At 56.9% G+C, this 16,255-nt stretch overlaps 4 protein-coding genes across 4 annotated transcripts; 2 read left to right on the forward strand and 2 right to left on the reverse strand.

The window, feature by feature from the left end:
* Window positions 1-847: 847 nt before the first annotated feature.
* On the forward strand, window positions 848-1,871 carry KVR01_000703 (uncharacterized protein; the record flags this gene model as incomplete). Its single annotated transcript, XM_044788636.1, has 2 exons — window positions 848-1,491; window positions 1,586-1,871. The coding sequence occupies 2 exons, from the start codon at window positions 848-850 to the stop codon at window positions 1,869-1,871; spliced, it is 930 nt and encodes a 309-aa protein (XP_044650652.1).
* Window positions 1,872-5,499: 3,628 nt separating this feature from the next.
* On the reverse strand, window positions 5,500-7,686 carry KVR01_000961 (uncharacterized protein; the record flags this gene model as incomplete). Its single annotated transcript, XM_044784143.1, has 3 exons — window positions 5,500-6,644; window positions 6,744-6,969; window positions 7,114-7,686. 3 exons carry the CDS (start codon window positions 7,684-7,686, stop codon window positions 5,500-5,502), a joined length of 1,944 nt encoding a protein of 647 aa, XP_044650910.1.
* Window positions 7,687-12,926: 5,240 nt separating this feature from the next.
* KVR01_000103 (uncharacterized protein) lies at window positions 12,927-13,446 on the forward strand (the record flags this gene model as incomplete). Its single annotated transcript, XM_044791849.1, has 2 exons — window positions 12,927-13,139; window positions 13,228-13,446. 2 exons carry the CDS (start codon window positions 12,927-12,929, stop codon window positions 13,444-13,446), a joined length of 432 nt encoding a protein of 143 aa, XP_044650052.1.
* On the reverse strand, window positions 13,226-15,575 carry KVR01_000121 (uncharacterized protein). The gene is made up of 2 exons (XM_044793218.1): window positions 13,635-15,575; window positions 13,226-13,521 (listed from the first exon to the last, which is right to left on the reverse strand). Exon 1 carries the CDS (start codon window positions 15,466-15,468, stop codon window positions 13,666-13,668), a length of 1,803 nt encoding a protein of 600 aa, XP_044650070.1. The 5' UTR covers window positions 15,469-15,575; the 3' UTR covers window positions 13,226-13,521; window positions 13,635-13,665.
* Between the last annotated feature and the right edge of the window lie 680 nt (window positions 15,576-16,255).

The following is a 16,255-nucleotide window of genomic DNA, read 5'->3' on the forward strand; positions in this document are numbered from 1 at the left end:
AGCCCTAGGCGATGGTACTTATTGGCTGTGATGGCGGCGCGGGGGCGAGGGGGCGAGGGGGCCGGGTAGACTGGCTGTCATGCGGGAGCAAGGAGGGAATGAAAGAATGCACCGCTCGCGCTGTGGTTCTTGGGGCTGCAGTGCAATGTGATTGAGGCCCGATTCGGCTGGGCTGGGCCGGGCTGGGAGGGATCCGCCTTCCCTTGTCGAAAAGGCGCAGATCTCGGCGAGGGGATCCTGTCGTGATTGGCCAATGCGAGCCAACGTGAGCAAGACTTTGTGCAACACAACACATGGGTACTACATAGTACCGAGGGGCCGGGACACTGCGGCGAGGCACGGGAACCCAACGGCTTGCGAAACAAGGTGAATCTCCGTCTTATTTCTTGGAGGTGGAGCATGGCAGTGGGCCTGGCTGGCCTGGCTGGACTGCACGGCAAGGAAGGGCTGGGAGCGTGCCTCTCCTGGCTGCCCTGGATGCCTGTGTGCGCTTGCTTGGCCCATGACCAACATCGACCCTCGCGGCTGGCCATCGTTCCCACGACTCGGGTTGAATGACTGATGTCGGGATGGGATGGCCAGGCAGCCCAGGGCTGCCGGGACAAAAAGCAGAGTACTCCGTATTACCGACCCAGGCAGGTACCTAGGTATCTGCCTACCTAGGTACCTAGGTAGGTAGGTAGGTGCCCGCACTACCGAAGGTACCTCCGTACCTAGGTACGGAGTCTGCACCAAGACCCTTGGAAGCATAGCGGGCCAACCACACACAACATCATCCACCACCCCTGCAACCACGGGCTCTCAGGCTGTCAGGCTGCCAGGCTGTGAAGGAGCTACCCGATCGGGCATGGACCACCAGCACCTGCCCACAGAAGGCGGGCCCGGCAAGGCTTCAGCTGCCCATGTCCCCCAAGCTTCAGCCTCGCCCGTCGACAGTCCGTCGCGCCTCCGCCCGCCAGCCCGCAGCCTCTCGTCCCTCTCGTCCCTCTCGTCCCTCTCGTCCCTCTCGTCCCTCTCGTCCCTCTCGTCCCTCTCGTCCCTCTCGTCCCTCTCGTCCCTCTCGTCCCTCTCGTCCCTCTCGTCCCTCTCGTCCCTCTCGTCCCTCTCGTCCCTCCCCATCCCGCACGTCACCATGACCATCGACTCCATTGTTACCGATCCGGCCCTCCGCTCCTTCCTCCAGACCTCTCAGCATGCCCGCGAGCAGGCCATCGGCCTCGCCGACCGCCTGGCTGCCATGTCCGCCGCCGGCGCAAACGCGCCCCTGAGCCCCGGCCAACACGTCGCCCTCTCCAAGGAACAGAAGCTGCTCAACACAAACCTGTCGCATCTCCGTGGCCTGCACCGTGCCGCCTACCTCGCCGCCCGCGACACCAAGTCACAGACTGCCGACGCCCGCCACGAGGTCGACGTCCTCCACCTGCAGCTACAGAACCTGTATTATGAGCAGCGCCACTTGCAAGGCGAAATCGCCGCTTGCGAATCACACGAGTGGGCCATCCCTCATCCCTACCCCTCTCTCCCCGACGCTATCTCTCGGCACATGTCCACCCCCAATGCCTGCTGACCTCGCCTCTCTCCTCAGCCACGAGTATCAGAAGCTCCCACTGGCTCCTGCTGCCGAGTTTCTTGCAAAACACCCCGAGTACGCGGGTTCGGACGAGAACGCGCTCATGATAGCCCGCATAGAGGACGAGCGCGCAGAGCGGGAGGCTCTCGAGCAGCAGCGACAGGAACTTCTCAAGAGGAAGCAGAAGCTTATCACTGAAAACAAGAAGCGCAGGGAGGACCTGGCCAATCTGGATAACGACTTGGAAAAGTTCATCGATGCCGCCAAGCCTATCCAGAAGACTTTTGAGAAGGTGGTCTGAGCGCGCCCTATTGGAACTGGCGCGATACATCGTGAAGAAGCTTGGGGGGTGGCAATATGCTGTCTGCCATACAGGCTTTCACATGGGTTCTTCTCCAATCTGAACTACCACCTCTGATTAGGTCGACAGGACACGAGGCCCGCAACAGCGATACCCTGGAAATGTCTGTCCATGGTTGGAAATCTTGCTCCTCGAGTGTATGTGCACAAGCAGTCGGTCAAAGCACCCACATAGCAATAACGGCGGCTCGCTGCATTATCCCTCAGTCCTTGATTGCAGGAAGGACTGCAGAGCCAAACTCTTGTCCCATTCGCTTTGCCGCGATGGCACAGCTCAGGGCAGGGCAACCAAGCGACACTGGGCGGCTCTCTCTAATGAGATCTGATTTAAATCCAAGGATTCTCTGTCGGGGCGGCCTTCTGAGGCGGAATACGCGGTGTGAATCGATGACGGGACCTCAGGTTTTGCGGTTTTGGTGGGTGGTCCGCCCGACGGCCGGGCACCCATTTTCGCCCGTCGGCAATAGGCTGCTTCGACGTGAGGGATTGGGGCGGCCGGGCCAGGTCGATCAAAAGCGTGATGGTCAGTGTAAACACAGAATCCTCCTCGCAGCAACCAAAGGCAGCACGGTGCGCTGATGGAGGCGGAAGAGTGACTTAAGCACCTCTCCTGGAACAAAACCCAATGACATATGGATTCTTCTTTCCTTTCCTTTCTGCTTCTTTCTTTCTCCTCTCTCTTTCTCTGTGTGTGTCTACGCCGCAAATGCAGGCCACGGCTCGATCGAAATGTTTGCCTCACACTGGAGCAATAGTGACGAGGGCTGGGCTGCCCGTCAGTGACTCCTTTGGTGTCATTGAAATGCTGGCACGCGGAATACTTTTCGTATAAATATATCGACCTTGTTCCGAAATGGACCACATCCAACGTTCAAAGATCTACCAAAACAAACAAGATACAGACAATAACAGCCAGATCAATAGTACTCTACAAAGCAATTTCCTATCTCCACGTCTCAAGGACACATCAGCCAAGCCAACATGTCAGGCTCAGGATACCAACCGTAAGTTCACCCCGGTGCTTAAGGATCAAGCGCAAGTCACAATCCTCTTCTTGTTGACCATGTTGTGGCCCCAGTACATTAGACTCTTGGCAAATGCTGACCTTGGTATCCAAGCCCCACCGTCCAGGACACCACCGATGAAGAGTACAAGAAGTAATCTCAAGATAAACGGGTATGGGGCCTGTCTACCTTTGCCGGCGCCGCCGCCGGGAACCCACAAGGCACTACGTAGCTCAATCTAGGTAGTCAAATCCCGACGTCAAAACCATGATGCACCCACCCGCTCCCTGTTGTGACCAAAATGGGCCTCGCTCGATGTAAATCTTTCTGCACAATAACGTTGCCTACTGAAGTGTACCACGCGTGACTGGATGACACGTGACCGTATGCAGGTTAATATCCGGCAATATCCCAATGCGAATGCCAATTGCAGCCAGGTCGTTGCCGTTGTTGATGCGCCCGGTGCTCCAGAAGTGGCTACCCTTCGCCCACCTCAGCCTGTCGCCGACTAACTCCGCCTTGAGGTACATCTTCTTCAGCTCGGACTGCTCGCCCATCCAAGAGACCCGCCGCACCACAGAGGTATTATACCCTTGCAGTCACCAAGGATCACCGTGCCCGGAGTCGCGCCCTGCTGGCGGAACCACAATAGGAGGTCCTCAAAACCGCCTCAAAACTCTCAGGGGTCTGGGCCTGGCACAATCACGGCGTCCAGGATAGCCGGCACGACCTTGACGTCGGAGAAGTCGTTGCTGAGCTCGAGCTTCAGATTCGCAGTAAGCTCTATCATGAAGCCCGTGCGCGATTATTTAACCACCTGGCTTACCGGGATGCTCACGGAGAAGTTGTTCACGCGGAACGGTTCACACTGAAGCCTCATATCAAGAAGACATGGCAAAGAGAAAGCGCCAAACCTGGTATGGACAAATAACCTGACGACATTTCGGGGGTGTAGATGTCAAAGAAAGGCAAGCCTAGATCTCTGGGACCTAACTTGGTTTCTCGCTGCCGGTATACGACATCTCTACTTCAGGCGCCGGGAAGAAGGATGCCTGGCAGCCACAGGCAGTGGTGAGAGTTATTGCTAAGAACCAATGGCGAACACGTCTATGATGCTTCCTTGCGGGCACTCATGTCGCCAGCCTGCCGCGTCTTGAATGCAAGGCAGTCTCGGATAGGTACTATAATGGCAACGTGCGTGATGCTGTGTTTGCGTGTCCTGGTAGACAAGTGCGTCTTGGTATGCGGCGTGTAAGGACCGCCCTGCTGCTAATTACAACCGTGAGCGCCTTATTAGGTCGACCACCACCGTTCAGCCGAGATTCTATGCAGTGTCGGACCCGGCCTCTTCGCGGAAGACGCGTTGGGTTGTGATCGGACATGCTAACAAACAAGCTCCGTCTCCAGTCGGCAGTTGCACGGGCAGTGCCGGTCTCGCCAGCGAGTGGTTCTGGGGAACAATCACTTTTGCTGATCCTGAGAGTCACATCTTATGAAGCGAGAAACCCTGATTGACATTTCAGCACAATCCGGGCAATGCCCATCACGGGTGAGAGGGCCGGTTGCCCCGAGGAAAACGCACACTAGGCAGAGTACGTAACCACACCCGGTTGCCCACGTACATGAAGGAATCGGGTCCAACACGGCTGATGACAGTCACATTCAGCTGAAGAGAAAGGTAGGAGCGTTGAGCGTTGAGCGTTGAGCGAGTGGCTTCTTTCATTGAGTCATTCCATCCATCATATATTGTCGCGTATTGGTGGTGGGTCGCCACAGCTGTTCATGGGCGTCCCAGCAGTTGCCGTAGCTTTCTGTCTTGATCATGATACAAAGTATTCCGTACAATTCCCACCTCTCCCTCTCTGGCATGGTGAAGCCACAACTTCCCCTTTCCGGGTCGGTTGCGTTGCCCTACCTTGATCAGACAGTCAAAGTCAGGCCACCTTCTAGTGCGCCTCCGCCACCGTACATGAAGAATTAGATATTACCGGGCTAATTTGATTACTCCTGGCCTTGTTCCGCCTCCTCTGCTTTGAGACGTCCAGGTTCCCCGCTGCCCAGGAGAGCTAGCCCTACCCTCTCATCCCGGGCAGCTGAGGCCGCAGTCCAACCCGGGCCGGAGTGCGGCCGGAGTCGCATCTTGAAGCCTTCCGCGAGTGGATTGGACCAACGACCTGTCTCCTCCCTTTAAGTAGCGAACGACTGCGGCGGAGCAGGATATCTCTTTCTCGTACCCGTTGCCGCGATTGCTCCCAAACTCCTCGAGAGCCCCCAGTGTTGTAGTTGGCCCCCAATCTAGATGCCGAATGCCAATGCCATGCAAAACATCATGATGCCCTCTATTTACACAGGTGCTCGGAAAGCCGTGTCTTCCACATCCGCAGGACAAAAAGGAATCTTCCTTGTCTCCAAAGCTGTGCACAGAATCGAAAGTGTAAATGAGGAACGGCGCGGATCTCGTCGTCGACGTGCGTGATCAGGTTCCAGGCCGGGTCGAAGGGTAGGTAAAATTGGTTTTGAAATTATCGGTTGGGAGAAGCGAATGATGGGGTCGTGATGGTATCATTATGCGAGCGTGGCTGCGGCCATGGACCGCGATCTTTGTCGTGTGACCTTCTTGCTGACCGTGTACACAAGATCGAGCGTCCAAAAATGGCAGACTTGGGCCTGAGCGCAGGGGACGGCGCCGAACAGTGGCGCGACGATTGGAACCATGCAGTAGTCTTTCCAGTTCTTGCTGACGTGGCGGTGGGAGAAGTTCATACCCTTGGCGAGACCCGCGTCGCTCATCTCCTTTTCGCGAGTCTGCACACAGATCCTGTGGAAGCGCTCGTACAGGAACAACAGGAATGCAATCTCCATGAAGCCTGCAGTCCTCAGGACATTGCAAGCGTCGAAAATCCAGTTGATACCGTGCACGTCCGGCTTGCCCTCTGTGGCCCAGACGTACAGAGTTGAAGCAATGATGAGGATGGTGGTCTGCAGGGGTAGAAAGTGGGCTTCGAACAGGCGGTGGAACAGGTAGATGATGCGTTCCCAGTTGGGCCCCTTGAGAGTGTCGTGAGTCACGTCGGAGAAGATACCGTTCTCGGCAGGTGGCGCTTCAGGGTCGAGGTTCTGGTTGTGTGGGACATAGACATCGGTGGTGTCTTGAAGAGTGCTGTGGATAGGACGGAATGACCGTGAGGTGTGCTTCCTCTCTTGCCAGAGCTCAACGACCTTGCGAATAGCGTATCCGGAGTCGAGAGCCCCCCACATGTGACGAATGGCCTGCTTGTATCGAGCCTTGATATCGGCCACCATACCCTTGAGCCCACCGCCCGCGCCGCCAGTGACGTTGGTCTGGCTGACCGGGCTGACGATGGTGCGAACAGTCAGGTTGCCGTTGAGTGCAAAGAAACACTTGAGGTACATGTGCAGGTCCTCGCCGATTGCTTCGGGGTCACAGTCCCACCCGCCAACGCGGTCGACCAGCTCCAGAGGTACAGAGTAGACAGAAGTTGGCGGGGCGATTGTTGAGCCGCGGTAGAGGCCAGACATGCCCGCTGATGCCCAGAGGATATCGCCAACACGGACGAGAGCGGTGACGCTGTGCGAATTGCGGTCAAAGATGATTGGCGCGGCGTACATGGTCGTTTTAGCGGTCTCGGGGTAGGACAAATGCATGGACGTAAGGTGAGCAAAGTAGTTGGACGAGAGATGGCTGTCAGCTGCAGGCACAAAATGTCAGTGTCGTGGTGCGGATGGTGTACAGCAACCAGAAGGGCGTCCCGAAGCAAATCAAGGAGGAAGCATCCAAAAAGACATACCATCGATGCCTGTGACAATAACATCCTTGCGGGCTTCCATGGAGTACTTCTCACTCAGCTTGCGAACGGCCCAGGCCATGTTGCTGCCCTTGCCAGCGCTCTCGCCAGGAATGTCAGACGGGTGGATGGTGAAGTCGATGGAACGGAACTTCTTGATGAACTCTTGAACGAGTCCCATAGCCTTCAACTCCACATTGTTCTCGCGAGACTCCATGGCCAGATACACCTGTGTTCACGATTGTCAGCCTGATCTTGCTCTCTTCCTCAAACCACACCCCCGGGGCGCCGGGGTATGATGATTGGCGTGGGCAAAGCGGAGCGTCTCTGCACGCGAAAACGCTGACATCATCATTTAGGAGCTCAAACTCACATCATAGCTGTTGCGGGCTTGGGGGTGGCAGCCGAGAACCTCCAATGTCTCCCTCAGGGTGTCCAACTCCTCCTTGTAGTTCGGAATCACGACTGCATGGACGATATGATCGGGCTCGGCATCGCCATCGGTGTAGAGCTCAGCCTCTAGGTCGCCAGCTTCGCTGCTCGCGGAGGATCCATGGGATGAGGTCAGGGTCTCGGAGCTTGACAGAGAGGTGGAAGAGCCCCGACGTCGGTGGGCAAACTTGAGGCTCTGGAGGGCCTTGCTGTGGGCGGCCCTCTTCAAGCTGCGGGTGAGATCCCACATGGCCCAGCAGGAGCGGAGGGGGAAGGCGGCGACGAGGACGTGAATGAACAGACAGTAGTAGGCGAACACAACGGTCCACAAGCCGGCGCCCTCAGCGGTTGTGGGCGACTGGGGGATGGGGCTGAGAATATCTCTCTGTTGGTGCTTGAAGAGATCGTTGCGCGACACGATGGCCTCCTTGCTAACCACCCAGTAGGAGAGGGCCAGAGCTGCAAGCATGGCCAGCCCTCCGCACCGGCGGGTACACCAGGTGAAGAGCGACATGTTTGACGAGGACGACGAGGAGAAATGCCGGGTCCCTTTGGACGTGCCGATAAGGGAGGATACCGCGATGTCTGGACCGTTGCGGAACTCGAGCCGGTGCCGAGGAGGTGGAAGGGGGAGGGGAGGGAAGAGGAGGGAAGGGAAGGCGAGACAAGAGGCGCGTCTCGTCGAGGGCCGTGGTTAGTAGAAGTACGGGGCAACGCAGGGCAGAAGAGAACAGTTTTACTATGGATGCGGTTTTTTTTTTTAAAAAACAAAAAAAAACGAGATGGGGGGGGATGCAGCGTACTCCGTACACGAGCGTGCTATTGAAAAGGAGACAGACAACTGGGCTGGAGCTCGAGCTGGGCAGGGCAGGACAGGACAGGACAGGACAATAGCGCCCGCGGGTCCAAGTCAAGGTGCGAAGGGTGCAGGATGCAGCCGGGTGGAGATTGTATGGGGTTTGAGAGAAATGAGGACAGGCGGAAGCGAGGCCAGGTATCCAGGTATCCAGGTTCCCAGGTCCTCAGGTTCCCAGATTCTTAGGGCGGGAGCCAGGACAAGTGAGTGTTAGTGCCACACAGTCAGAACAGTCGGGTCATTGGCTACGAGTGGGACTAGACCAGAAGTACCTGGGCACCTAGGTAGCTAGGTGGGTACCTGGGCAGGTGGGTAGGTGGATAGGCAGATACCTGCCCAGGTGCCCAGATACCTAGGTAGCCTTGAAAGTGGGAATGAGCCTCCAGGATGGGGTTGGTGCAGCAGGCCGGTCCCAGAAGACGGCAGAGGGCCACAGGGCCACAGGGCCACAGGCACAGAGGACTCAGAGGGAGTCACAGAGGGAGTCACAGAGGGAGGCACAGAGAGGCACAGAGGGCTCGCTCTTGTGCAGGTCGCAGATCTGAGTGAGGAACTGGGGGAAGGCCGGCGGCGATTGGCAGCGTGCACGGGGAACCGCAAGCGACCGCGCCACGAACGCACACGCCAAACAAGCTTGGGGACGGGCTGTGTGGCTCGGCTGGCCAAGCACTCCGTACTGTGCCAGGCCGTCACTGGGAGCTGCGGACGCCTGCAGGCAGAACCGTGGCTGGTGGCCCCAAGTCTGCCGGGCAGTGCTGTGTGCCGTGGTAGTCCTCACGTAGTCTTGCTGCTGCGCTGAGATGCCACGCTGCGTTTGGAAACAATGACTGTCATTTCAAATCTGGCAGGGCGCACTACCTACTACTAGTCCGTACCGCGACAAAGGAAGGTGCTGGCTGGCCTAGCGGCGCGATGGGCACTACACTAAGGTGGATGCATGTACCTTGTGCTGGTAGCAGTCGAGGTGACAGGGAGCCAGGGGCTGATGCGCACTGCGAGCATGATTGGTCAAAGGCTGCTGTCTGCCCACCGACGGTTGGCCCTCGTTGGCCCTCGTGGCCCCACACATGGCCCAAGCTCTCAGGCTGCCGAAGTACTGTGTTTGCCCACTGCCGGCACAGGGAAGCCTGGGAACAGTGGGAAGGAGCTTGCCGGGCTGGACTGGCAGACTGGCAGACTGGCAGACTGCCTGGACTGGCGGACTGCCAGGCTCTTAATTACAGTAGTGCCAGCCCAGAACTGCCCAGACCGGCCTGCTGGGCGTGCCGTGATTTTGAAATTGTCAGGCTGGTCAGAACTCAGAAGCAAGACGGCAGATGCGGAGGGAGGATGGATGGCCTTGTTCCAAATCCTCCTCGACCGCCTGCAAGTCAGACTCCCTCTCGGCTCTCCGCTCTCGGCTCTCAGCCCTCAGCCACCACTGACTCTGGGGCAGTCGGGCAGGCGGGCTGGCCCCCACCGTCAGCCGCGAGGCCATCTCAACTCCTTCACTTTGCGGCGGCTAATAATAATAATAAGACAGATAACAGCAGACACACCAACCAACCCACGGGCCACAACCCTCTTCCCCTTACCGCTGCAACCCGCCAGGTGGCTTGGCCTCGTCTGTTCCTCCCAACCCCCTGCCGCCGTCGCGCCATCTGCATGCTCGGCCAGTCAAAAGAGATGACGACTGCCGAGGCTCGCACGTCCTGGGTCAAATACTGCGTAGAGTCCCATCCTCAACGTCTTGATCTTCAACCCCGGGGACAGTACACTCCGCAACCACGCGCAATTACAGCGCCAGATACACGTATACGTTTTTGGGCCTGAAACCGGAACTCGTGCCGGCCCATGTCACTCCCTCCCTCCCAAGGCACAAGAAATAAAAACGCAATCTAAGTACTATGTATCATAGTAGGTGGTGGTCCACTGCAATACCATGACGATGCTTCCAGGAACCAAATTAACCCTGCTTGCCTTTCGGAATTCCATCCCACCCGCCGCCCAGTGTGGTGTCAAACCTTAATTATCATAATCTTATCAGGGACGGGCGTGAGGTTTGAACATTCGTCCGGCTCCCTCTGGCTGCATCGCGGGGCACAAGCGCAGGACCACCGAGGAGCACTCGGATCCTCCTGCTCTCAGCTCCCCAACACAGCCGGGCTGGGCTGACTTGTGGCGCAGCTTTCACCACCACCACCGCCACCACCAGCAGCTTTCTTTGGCTCGACTCGAAACCTCCGAGTCCCCTTGGACAACTCCCCAGGCTCCCCTGGCAGCTCCTGATGATCCTTCCCACAATTATGCTCCTGAGCCCCAGGTGGCCAGGTGGCACACACGGGGCGATGGAATCTGATGCAAATCATGATCTGCCTCGCGGCCCTCGCTGGCACCCCAGACTGCCTGGCTGCGAGACTGCGAGACTGCGAGACTGCGAGACTAGGAGCAAGGCTGCAATGCAACACTTGGGACGAAACGAAACTTGACCCCAAGACTCCCGCCCGAGTGCCACACACACACCTGCTTGCAGCACGACACACACGACACAACCTGACGTTCCGAGGCATCAAGCTCCTGCTTCCCGCCCCCCGCCTCGGCGCTACGGCTCTTGCACGGCTGCCACGCACGCTCGCCCCTCGTATCGTCGACCGCGAGGCTTTTGGTGATGATGGGGCTTTGAGACGTGTGCCTGACAATCCCAAATCTTGCTTCCCTATGTGACTAGCCTGGCCTGCTTAGTTCCCTTTTGTCAACACCTGAGCCTTAATTGCATGCCGCCGTCGCTCTCTGATTCGCCAATTGGCCTCAACGGGCCCAATCCGCAATTTCGGCTGTGGAACCACCCTTCACATTGCTTCCCCAGCGATGGCAAAAACCCTTATTAAATGCATTATTCACCACCCACTGCAACCAAGAAGACGGACGAGGCAGCCTGCCAGCCTGCGAGCCTGCGAGCCTGCGTGGCCTCGTGTACACAATACGCCTGACGTGCGGTCCTGGCCTCCAGACAAAATGGGCGTGCAATTGGCGTCGTCGGGCTGGGGCCCAACAGACGCAAGTGGCCGAAATGGCAGTAACTACACATTAGTTACCAACACCCAGCCAGCCAGCCAAGGAAGGCCGTTTGTCATTCCACGGGAACAGAGGCTCGAGGGGCGGCTGGGAGTACTCGGTAGGTGACTGCTCTTTGCTAGCGCCATGATCCGAGGCCCACCGGTTGCTCGCGTTTGTTGGAATCACCATCAACGGCGGGATGTCCCTTTCTCGTAATTGCGCCACGGGCTACGACCGGATTCCTAGGGACCGGCGTGGACGGGGGACTGCGGTTGCTTGCCTCGTTATCAGCATGCGGCATGGTAGCTACTGTGTACCGTTTGCTCAGTGGACCGGACCTGGAGCAGCCCCGCCGGTGCTGGTTTAGAGCACCTGGGTACCAGCACTTTGGGAAAACGCCCTGTTGTCGTCGATCAAGGCAAATCTGGCGTTCTTGGCCGTGACCCAGACGCAAATGGCGTAATGTCGGACACGGTCCGAGTTCAGCACCAAGGGCTCGCCGCCCGCTTGCCCAGTGCCCATACGCGCTTTTCCGTGTGGACGGGTCGGTCTGGCGTGTGGGAGTACTCCGTAACCAGTGAGCGACCACTCTTATAACCCGCGCCTTGTCATCCCTTTTCAATAAGACTGCTGAGTGTGCAACATCAATTCGACTCATGGGTGTGCTACGGATTTACGCCGGCAGTAGTGCACAATCTGGTGCTGTGTTGACAATTTGGCGTGTCGTTAGTTGACAGTAGTGTGAAGGCACCATCAACCCTCGCCTGACTGAGCATCAGAATGCTCCTGCAAGCCATGGAATAGCTCATTCACTGATGGCAAGGGCCTGCTGAAAATTACAACGCCAGCACTGATTTTGATTGTGTGTTGGCATTACAAGAAGTAGTCCGCCTCCTCTCAGATGTCAGACGTCAGGCCCCGTTGAGAGTCGCTGATTCCACTCGCGGCAGGAGCGAATGCATACATCAAAGGGTCGAGATGGGCTGTGGGACGTGTGCAATGGGCTTTGGTCTAGACAAGACATTTCAACAGCCTCATCCTGATGTTTGAAGGGAGGACCGACTCACTCAATTTAATGTCGTCGCCTGACTATTCTGAGGCCCCAAGCTGTTGCTATACTGTCAGATCCCTTTCGACTGCGGCCCCTCTGGTGTGTAGTCTAGGATAAATGTGTGGCCCGTGGGGGAGGAAATAAAGGGGCGTGTTGGTTTTAAACTCAACAACCGGTTTCTCGCCAGCATGTGCGTGAGATATGGAATGTAAGTCTCTTGCCCAATTACACGCCAACCACCTCACACCGCCGGCTCAAGACTCATTCTTTTATGGCAGCCTTCACACAATCAAGTTTGGGGTTACAGACAGAAAGTCCAGCGGTATTCTCGGAAAGTTTCAGTAGAGTCTTACTTAAGGAAGTGCACGTCTTTCATGTTCTCAGCGGAACCACACCGACATCCGTCGTCGGGTGCTCAAGACTCAGTCAAAGTTCTGTGGAGATGTCTGTTTCGTCAGATAGCCAGCTGCTGCAGCTGCAGATACCCTCGGGTCCATCGAGCGAGTCTTTGTCCTCTGAAGTGCTCTAGGGACTCAGGCAGCTCCTGGGTTCTAAGACATTTCCCCACCCGCCGTTTGTACGGCAGGAGGCAAACACATATCTGCTCCATGGAAGCCCCGATGTCTGTACTTCACCGCGTCATACCTGGGCTTCCTCCTCCCACCTAGATAACGACGCGCATGAGATTCGAAAGACTTCGGCTCTGAGCACACGTTCGCACTTGGAATCTTCATCTTAATCCGCCGATTGGCACACCCCGTGGGACCGCCACCGCCAGCCAAACGCCTGCCCAGGTGCCTGGACCGTTAACATGTCAGACCACAGTCCTCTCCAGGCGAGCCTCCCCATCCGCCCTCGTGGCGAGGCCCGGGGAAAAGCGAGGCCCAAAAAAGAGAAAGACATCGCGGCAAGTTGGGACAACTACTTCGGCAAGAACGACAATGACCTGGCCAAGTGGAAACTACTCTGCTGTGACCTTGGCAAGCAAGCTGAGGAGTTCACCAGCAAGACACAGTGCAGAAAGGTGAGGGGACCCCGTTGATGCATAGGTCGTCAGTGCCTGGCGCGTCAGTTCCATAGGCACATATGCTCACACGTCAGACTGCCCATAGGCACTCAAGCATGTATGGGTCAACCTACACGACTTCCTCGCCGCCGAGAACAAGCCCGAGGACGTCGTGTTCTTCTCGAGCGAGCGAGCCCTGGCCGCCTACACGCGGGAAACCCGCAAGTTCTTCCCACGCCACAACATCTCAAGAGGAAGCCCGCTGCGTGACCTCTTAGCCCGCATCGTGTGCCCTCGGGGTCACAAATATCAAGGGCAGGCATGAAATGAGCGCTGTTGAGACGATTGTTGAGGGGATCGCGAGATTTGATTTGGGTTCTTGAAAGCGGCGGAGTGAGCACTGTTGAAAATGATGGAAGATCAGCTACCCGATGCGAATGAGCAAGTCCCCGCGTCTAGGATGGATGAAATGTGTAAGATTATTGATACCAATGGCGTTGACAGAATGCATACCCTAAAGCAGACTGCACTCGCCTTCGTCGCCTTAGTTCCTGATCTCCCACATTCTGATCTTCCCGGCGTCATTCCCTACTGCCAGCACGTCAGCATCCTTCGACCTCCCGAAGGCGACCGCTGTCACCCTTCCCATTGGCGTCTGCTCAGTTGGCCAGTTCCTGTACACCGTGCAACTCGGGAGATGCACGAGCTTGAACGCATCCTTTTTGTGCTGGCTGGCAAACGCCAGCAGCTGGCCATCTGGACTGAACGCAGTGACGGTTATGGGTGTGGTCAGCTGCTCGAAGCTGCGCATGGGAGCGGGCAGCGGCTTGACCTCAACGGCGGGCCCCTGACCCTTGGAGATAAGCTCGGCCCGGTCGTAGATGTTCAGGACGCCGCTGGTCGAGCCCAGAGCGACCCACCTGTCCCCGCCAACTTCCGATGGGCCATCACGTCCTCCCAGATCAATCACCGTGCCGCCGATGGAGCCCTCGTCCCTCCAAATTCCCAGTGTACGCCTCGTCGCAAGTGACCACTCGCCCACCTGGCCATCCCTGCCGAGGATGGTGATCCCCTGGCCGTCTCCCCACCAGGAGAAGTCTGCAATGCCACCACGGCTGTCCAGCCTGGCTTGTGCAACCCACTGCATGCTACTCACGCTGACGATGTTCAGCATGCCGCCGCCCTTGCGACTCGTGGCGACAAGGGCCATGTGCTTCCCGTCGGGGCTGAGCCGGAACCGCTCCATGGTCTTTTGCTCCTCCTGGTGGCCTTGAATCTTCGTAACCTTCTTGACAATGCCGTTGGATAGGTTCCAGCTGTGAAAAAAGCGGCGCCGCCCTGCCAGGATTATCTCATCCCCATCGGGATGAAGAAAGGCGGAGCGCCGGATGGGCACGGACTTGACTTGCACCGAGGTGAGCTGTGGGTTCGGCGTCGGGTGTGCACTTGGATCGACGTGGTGGAGATACAGGATTGATGATTTTGAGGAGGAAAGGAGGACTGGGTGCTGTGGATGGAAGGAGATTGACTCGACGGGGCCCTTGTGTGTGTCGGGGATGTCGCGCGTTCGCTGGATGTCAATGACTTCGGGCCGGAGCTTGCGCTTCTTCCTTCTCCCGCCTTCGGCCCGCAGCGCGCCGGCGTCGCGTAGGAACCGCTCCAGCGGCAGGGCAGAGATGTCCTCCTCGTCGCCACTGAGCTCGGAGCCCGAGGACGTGTCCGAGCCCGACGACGCAGCAGAGGACCTTCTCCGCCTCTTCGTTTTGCGCTGCTCCGAAGAGTCCTTGGCCCAGCATGGGAGTGGGTTGAGACGTAGGTAGTACTGCCGCAGGCGCCTGGTATACTCCACCCCGTCGATCAGGTCATCAGCCTCCGACTCCCGCAGCTTCCGCAGCTGCCTGACCCCAGCGAGCGAGACGGCCAGCTTCTCGTCATCGCTGTCGAACCAAGCGGGCTGAGGGCCGTCACCATTGGCCGCGTGTCCGGGCATCTCGGCGAGTTGCTTTCCGTGGGCCGGCGCGGAGCCAGTGTCGAACATGAAGAGGGCCGAGTCGTCCAGGTCCTCGTGGCCCGTGGCCCCAGGTGCGTGCGTGCCGTCATCCAGTCTTAGGCTCTTCAGCGCCTCATCGTCGTCCGAGTCCGCTGCATGTCTGAACAGATTGTCCCGGAAACCGGCCTTGTCACCAAGCACGAGTCTCTCAAGTTCGTCTTCATCCGAGCCGGCCTCATCAAGATCCATCTGGTCGGTGGATTTGACTGGGGTGTCATCATCCCCAAGACTGGACAGTTCATCCTCGCTTTCTGAAGAGCCGTCGTCATTTGAGGGATGCTGAGCCGTTCGCGACATTTCAAAGCAGCCTTGGGTGTCTTGGGTGGATTGTGGCGCCGAGTAAGTCCTGTCCGCTATCAAAGAGGCAGCAGAAAGTCGAGGGCCTTGGAGAAAATTTAAGTCCGCTTTCTCAGCCTTGTAGAGGTGGGGCTTATCGATCCTTGGAGACTGGTTGCTCTTATCGGGACCCACCTTTTAGCCTGGCACAGCCCAGAGCAGAGCCAACATCCACTCACCTAGTAATTGTGTCTACTCACCTAGTTTTTTTCAACTACTCACCCAGAACAAGAATTTATATATAGAGCCCATATAAAACTATATGCCTAATTAGGATTCTTTAAATTTTTAATACTTTTAGTATAAACCCCTTTTAGACCCCTTTTAGCACCCCTTTTAGAACCTTTTACCTTTACTTTCTAGGACCCTTTACCTTTACCTTTTAGAACCCTTTACCTTTACCTTTTAAGCTTTCTAGGCTGTATATATTTAGGTATTAATTAAGTATTTAGATGCTAATTGAATGTTAGAAGGCTAGAAGTTTAGAGTGTTAAAAGGTTAGAAGGAGGGTTAGAAGGTTAGAAAGTATATAATCTTTGCTTTTGCCTTCTTGGCTTCTAGCCTTTTAGTGTTTAGTTAGCATCTAAATACTTAGTTGATACTTAAATGTGTGCAGGCTAGAAGGTGTGCTAGAAGGTGTGCTAAAAGGTGTGCTAGAAGGAGTGCTAAAAGGGGTATTAGAAGGGGTGCTAGAAGGGGCTTGTACCTAAAGTATTGAAATTAGAAAAGGAAATTATACTATAGGGTC

This window comes from Diaporthe batatas, assembly GCF_019321695.1.
Source record: "Diaporthe batatas strain CRI 302-4 chromosome Unknown Contig00001, whole genome shotgun sequence".
NCBI classification, from domain to species: Eukaryota; Fungi; Ascomycota; class Sordariomycetes; order Diaporthales; family Diaporthaceae; genus Diaporthe; species Diaporthe batatas.